The sequence below is a fragment of the Dermacentor silvarum genome, unplaced genomic scaffold (assembly GCF_013339745.2).
Source record: "Dermacentor silvarum isolate Dsil-2018 unplaced genomic scaffold, BIME_Dsil_1.4 Seq10299, whole genome shotgun sequence".
Taxonomy (NCBI): Eukaryota; Metazoa; Arthropoda; class Arachnida; order Ixodida; family Ixodidae; genus Dermacentor; species Dermacentor silvarum.
This window is the reverse complement of record NW_023605472.1, coordinates 1-6,933: the sequence shown is the minus strand read 5'-3', so window position 1 is coordinate 6,933 and position 6,933 is coordinate 1. Positions and strand designations below refer to the sequence as shown.

The 6,933-nt window shown below is 49.4% G+C and overlaps 1 protein-coding gene across 1 annotated transcript; it reads left to right on the top strand.

The window, feature by feature from the left end:
* Positions 1-517: 517 nt before the first annotated feature.
* LOC119434368 (uncharacterized) lies at positions 518-2,410 on the top strand (the record flags this gene model as incomplete). The annotated part of the gene is made up of 3 exons (XM_037701539.1): positions 518-539; positions 609-1,043; positions 2,141-2,410. Coding segments are annotated over exons 1-3 (727 nt in total), but the record flags the coding sequence as incomplete, so codon positions are not given.
* Positions 2,411-6,933: the final 4,523 nt, after the last annotated feature.

Below are 6,933 nucleotides of genomic sequence, written 5' to 3'. Positions count from 1 at the left end.
GTTATCAAAAGCCTTACTTACATCCAGGCCCAATATGGTACGAGTGGTTCTTACGGGTCCAGGGTGCAAAATGTCGTCTTGGTTCTGCCACATGATATCTTGCGTGGATAGATTCGAACGGAAGCCGACCATGGTATGCGGGAAAAGTTCACCGCGTTCCTCGAATTCGTTTAGTCTGCCTAAAATGCTCCAGTACTTTGCCTAGGCAAGGCGTGAGCGATATGGGACGCAGATTTTTCCAGCTCGATTTCTTGCCCGGCTTCAGAATGAACATGACTTTTGCATGTCTCCAAGTGTGATAACGGCATGAACTGAACGAACCAGTCTGTACTGCGCATGTTCCGCGATAGTACCACTACAAGCAAGTCAGCGATAAGCCACCCACCTCGCCTACATATACTCCTGTGTTTTGTGCAATAAAGACTTCTTGCAAAGGCTGCTGCGGCGACTACACGTCGGTTATTACAGTGGCGACGACGCACGGTAATGCCCACGCGGCAGGGGCGGTTCCGGCAAGATGGCCATCGGCGTTCGCATCGGTGAGTTTCACCTTAACAGCAACTCTTCGTGGGAAGATTACGTTGAGCGTATTGAATTATGCTGCGCAGCCAACAAGCTCACCGAAGACACCGAAAAGAGGGCAGCATTGCTGAGTTGCTGTGGGGAGGAGACCTTCTCCCTGACAGCTACCCTCGTAAAGCCGCTTAGGCCGCCGAACGCGGACTATGAGCCCATTGTAGAAGCTGTGAAGAATCACATCAATCCGAAGCCCTCCGAGCTGTACTCGAGGTATGTGTTCTCCAAACGAGATCAGCACGACGGTGAGAGTGTCGCTGACTACGTTACAGCCTTACGCAAGCTATCCGAGAGCTGCGGTTTCAGCGACAAGCAGCTCCCGCTTGACACAATGCTCAGCGACCGATTAGTTTTCGGAATTTCCGACAGCACAGTGCAGCAGCGCCTGTTGGCCGAGAAGAACCTGGCCTTTACGACAGCCTACGACCTGGCAGTCACAGCCGAGTCTGCTGCAAAACATCAAAGAGGTATCGGCAGTCAGCGTCACGAAAGCCTAGATATCACAGCCAAAGTGGACACGCAACGTCTGAAAAAAGGGCAAGATGAAAAGGCTTCAGGCGCAGTCGGAACGACGGTGTTTCCGGTGCTTAGGCAACCACGCTGGTTATCGCTGCAAGTTTAAAAACGCAGTATGCTTAAACTGTTCCGGCAAAGGCCACATAGCCAAGGCGTGTCGGAAGAAAAAAGGTGGGCAGCTAAACCACCAGCTGGAAGGTATCGCAAGTTCAGCGCAAACCGAATATGATGACTTGCGAAGTATTAGCCAAGTAACCACCGGTTGTCCCAAGTTTATGGTTGCAGTAAGCATTGGCGGAGAAACGGTACCGATGGAAGTTGATTCCGGAGCAGCCAGATCAATTATCAGCAAAAAATGGTTCAGGAAACTGAAGGTCGCAACAAGCGTTCAGCTTGAAGAAGCAGACACCCAGCTTTTAATTTGGACCAAGGAAGGACTGCACGTCATCGGAAAAGCTATCGTTCCAGTGAAGTTTAAGGAGCAGGACTTCAAACTGCCGCTTCTCGTTGTAAGGAACGAAGGTAGCACACTGCTTGGGCGTGGCTGGTTCAAGGATTTGAACATCAGCATTACTGGACTTCACACCATCAGCCAGAGTGCAGAAGCTGTTACCGAAAAATTCCTAAATGTCGCAGCATTCCTTTCGCTCTCAAGGATGACGTTATCAACGAGCTGGTAAATTAGAGCGTCAAGGTGTTCTGCAACCAACACAGTATGCGGAATGGGCCACTCCTGTCGTAATTGTGCGAAAAAAGAACGGTTCGCTGAGAATCTGCGGTGACTACCGAAGCACAGTCAACCAAGCCGTAAGGAACAACGTTTACCCCTTACCTACTACCAAAGAACTTTTCGCAAGGCTAGGAAGAGGCCGTATTTTTTCAAAAATTGACTTGACGCAGGTGTACCAGCAACTTTCTGTGGATATTTCTTCAGCAGATATTCTCACGATGAACCCAGTAAACGGCCTGTACAGAGTGCCACGTTTGCCTTTCGGTGTGTCTGTGGCACCTGGATTATTTCAAAGAACAATGGATACATTGCTTGCAGGTTTACCACAGGTTGCGGCCTACCTCAACGACATTCTGGTGGCAAGCGAAACTGTCGAGGAACATCACAAGGTCCTGATGGAAGTTTTCGACCGACTTTCGAAGGCCCAACTCTGTGTTCAAGGCGCCAAGTGCCAGTTTTTCAAAGAGAGCCTGGATTATTTGGGACACCGGATAGATGGAAGGGGCATCTATCCGTCGAAAAGCAAGGTCGACGCCATTCATGAAGCACCTACACCACAGAACAAAAAGGAGCTTCAAGCCTTTCTAGGTATGGTGAATTTTTACAATTCTTTTCTGAGGGGCCGTTCTGAAGTCGCTGAAGTGCTATACCGCCTACTGGACAGTGACAGTAAGTGGAAGTGGGGTGCAAAGCAGCAGCGAGCTTTCGAAGGATTAAAGCAGCTGCTGAAGTCAGATTCGCTTTTAGTGCACTTCAATTCACATGCACCGTTAATTCTATCTTGCGACGCATCTTCGGTGGGCGTAGGAGCTGTATTAGCTCAAGGCGGTGCTGAAGGACTAGAGCAACCGATTGTTTACGCCTCAAGAACACTCACTAAGACGGAGCGTAACTACGCCCAGATTGACCGCGAAGCTCTCGCCATTGTGTATGGCGTTCGTCATTTTCGCCAGTATCTCTGCGGGCGGCAGTTTAGCATTTTTACCGATCATAAGCCACTTCTAGGCATCTTCCAACGAGATAAGCCGATCCCTGTCGTTCTGTCACCGCGCATGTTGCGCTGGTCTTTGATGTTATCTGCTTATGAATACAAGCTGGAGTATAGAAAGACGCAAGATCATGGAAATGCTGACTGTCTTAGCAGGCTGTCAATACCCGGAGACCGGCCGGAGATCGAGCCGCCAGGCGACGTCCTTATGCTGGAAGCAGTAAAGTCCCTATATAAGAAAAGTACCGCCATCCTTTGATAAACGCCACTTCTCTCTCTCCTGTGTCTCCGATTGGACGATGATAGCGCGCGCTTTTCACTTCTTTATATTTTCTTTTTTTCCGCCTCAGAGCCATATTGAAAGTCCTCTGCGCAGCCGCAGTCGCCGGCGGCGGCGCGCGCCCGGCCTGAAAGCTTGAACGTGGACTTTCTAGGTGCGCCACCGTCGACTTGGCTTTCGCAAGCAAAAAGTAAAGAAAAAAGCAAGCGCTTTAGGAGAGGAGGCGGCGGAGAAAAGAGTAGATGGCGGTACTTTTCTTATATAGGGACTTTAGGAAGCAGTTGAGTACCCGCCGGTGAGTGCAAAAGACATCGCATCAGCCACTCAGCGCGATCCTTGTCTGTCCCGTGTGAAAGAATGGGTCATGTCTGGCTGGCCTGAACAAGGTGTGCCTCCAGAGTATGCCGCCTATCAGGTGAGGCGCAAAGAGTTGTCACTTCACCGTGACTGCCTCTTGCGGGGTAACAGGGTGATACTGCCAGATGAACTAAGAAAAAAAGTTCTCTGCATTCTCCATGCAAACCATCCTGGCATTACGGCCATGAAGGCTCTGGCGAGATCATTTGTGTGGTGGGCGAAGATGGATGCCCAGATCGAAGATCTTGTTCGTCATTGTAAACCATGCCAAACAAACAGGCAAAGCGAACCTAAGACACCTGTTCACTTCTGGACGAAGCCCGAACAGCCATGGAGCAGAGTTCATTTAGATTTTGCAGGGCCAGTTCAGGGTGTTTTCTTTCTTGTTGTCGTGGACGCGTTATCAAACTGGGCTGAGATTGAAATCATGCCATCGCTTCACTCGTCAGTGCTGATCGATAAACTCCGTCGCATGTTTGCTTCGTACGGATTACCGGAGTTGCTCGTGTCTGATAATGGGACAGCGTTTTCAAGCCAAGAAATGCAGTCTTTCTTGAAGCGAAACGGTGTCCGCTACATGTATACAGCCCCATACCATCCCGCAAGCAACGGAAGAGCCGAGCGCATGGTTCGGGAACTGAAGTGTGCGCTTCGAAAACAGAGCCAAGGTACAGTGACCTGTAAAGTGTCACGTTTTTTATTCAAGCAGCACTCCACGCCGCGCACGGAAACGGGGAAAACGCCAGCCGAACTCATGCTGGGAAGGAGCTTCCGTTCTGCCCTGTCAAGCATGCAGCCAGACGCCAACGACGCAGGGTGTACGAGACAGCCAAGGTCGACATTCCAACGTGGTGATCCTGTGTACGTGTGGAACTTCTCTCGTGGTCCAAAGTGGGTATCCGCGCACGTGCTAAGGTGTTTAGGCCACGTCATGTACGAAGTGCAGACTGCGGATGTTTCGATACACAGACGTCATTGGGACCACGTGCGCAGAGCATGAAAAACTACTCCACCAGACATCACTGACCCTCAATTCATGTTTCCAGCAACGCCAGCTATAAGGCCAGCAGCTACCGGGCCGACATCGACTGTACCGGATACAGCGCAAGCGCGCCGCCGCTCTACTCGTGCACGACGGCCTGTGCTATGTTATGGCATCGACTGCTAGGGGGAAGGGATGTGATAACGGCATGAACTGAACGAACCAGTCTGTACTGCGCATGTTCCGCGATAGTACCACTACAAGCAAGTCAGCGATAAGCCACCCACCTCGCCTACATATACTCCTGTGTTTTGTGCAATAAAGACTTCTTGCAAAGGCTGCTGCGGCGTCTACGCGTCGGTTATTACACCAACTCTCTGGATTAATGCCTTTGGCCCAGTATGAGTTGAGAATTTTGGTAATTTCGGCAATGGAGTGGTCATCCAGATTTCCCAGCATCTTATTTATTACCTTGTCCTCACCGGCTGCTGCTCTCGTTTTAATGCGGAGTAAGACTTCCCTAATTTCCGCCTCTAGAATATGTTTATCTAACGTTTCATTTGCCTTTTCCGTGTGCCGGGTACGCAGATGGATCATCATCATCATCAGCCTATATTTTATGTCCACTGCAGGACGAAGGCCTCTCCCTGCGATCTCCAATTACCCCTGTCTTGCGCTAGCGTATTCCAACTTGCGCCTGCAAATTTCCTAACTTCATCACCCCATCTGGTTTTCTGCCGACCTCCACTGCACTTACCTTCTCTTGGTATCCATTCTGTAACCCTAATGGTCCATCGGTTATCCATCCTACGCATTACATGTAGTGCCCAGCTCTATTTTTTTCGCTTAATGTCAACTAGAGTATCGGCTATCCCCGTTTGTTCTCTGATCCACACCGCTCTCTTCCTGTCTCTTAACGTTAGTCCTAAGATTTTTCGTTCCATTGCTCTTTGTGCTGTCCTTAACTTGTTCTCAAGCTTCTTTGTTAACCTCCAAGTTTCTGCCCCATATGTTAGCACCGGTAGAATGCAATGATTGTACACTTTTCTTTTCAACGACAGTCGTAAGCTCCCAATCAGGATTTGGCAATGCCGGCCGTATGCACTCCAACCCAATTTTATTATTCTGTGAATTTCTTTCTCGTGATCAGGGCCCCCTGTGAGTAATTGACCTAAATAAACGTACTCCTTTACAGACTCTAGAGGCTGGCTGGCTATTCTTGTTCCCTTGCCAGGCAATTGAACATTATCTTTGTCTTCTGCATATTCATCTTCAACCCAATTCTTACACTTTCTCGATTAAGGTCCTCAATCATTTGCTGTAATTCGTCTCCATTGTTGCTGAATAGGACAATGTAATCTGCAAACCGAAGGTTGCTGAGATATTCGCCGTTGATCGCAGATGGATATCTTTTTGGCCATTGAAATACCGATTTTTTTTTTTTGTTCTTTTATCAAGTCATCATCATCCCCTGGGAATGAATGAGTGCTGCGGTGTAAGTTTTTTTTTTGTGAGGTCGTGTTTGTGTGTTCCGGGTCAAGCAGATGTTTGGAGAGTGACCAAGTGTTTTCGCTTCCCAACTGCCCATCGAGTCTATCGCATAGCTGATGCCAGTGCTCCTGACTCAACTGCTGCGAGTATTTGTTTATGTCCTGTTCTAATTGAGCTATTCTCTCACGTAGGGTCCTGTGAGTCCGGTTTGGGGCCGTCCTCCTCTTGTAAGAGTTCCGTAGTGTTACTTTCGGCGTCCTTGACGAGGGTATGTACCCACTCATCTAAGTCCTCAATGGGTGTATGCTCTCGTTTTGTTCGGACGTCCCGGAAGGCGTCCCCCCTTGGTGCGGCGCACCTTCCATTTCGTCCTCTTGCATCCCCTACATGAGACCTCCGTGAAGATGATGTAGTGGTCGCTACTACATGCAGCTCTAGGTTTTCCCATTTCGAATTGTCAGTGTTCTTAGCGAATGCTAGGTCCGGTGATGTACTCCTAGAGACGCTATTACCCACACGCGTGGGTCTGTCCGCATCGTTGAGAAGAGTGAAGCCTAGCTCCTGTGCGGTTTCCCAAATGTTGGTGCCCTTCTTTTCACATTTAGGGTAGCTCTATGCCGAGTGATGGGCATTGAAGTCGCCCAGGACTAGTAACGGCGCCTTCTGGGCGCCATTTAGGGCCTTACCAAAACGTTTCCCCGTGGCCTAACTCTTATCTTTACGTGGACGATAAATGTTTAGAACGTATAGTGGGTGGCCAGACCATATTTTCGGTCAGATTTCTACCATTGTGTATGGTATGTTAATATTTTCGAGTTCTAACTGATTAGCCGTGGGATTACTATGTACCACCAGTGCGGTGACCGGGGAAGTGCCGGCCGTGGTAATTTCGTTATAGGCTGTATAGTACCAAATTTTGACGGCGACCCCAGTCTCCTGGAGAGCAATTACGTCTGGCTGAATTTGGGAATTTTTAATGGTGAACTCCAGGGCTCCGCGTTTTCGGCCAAAGC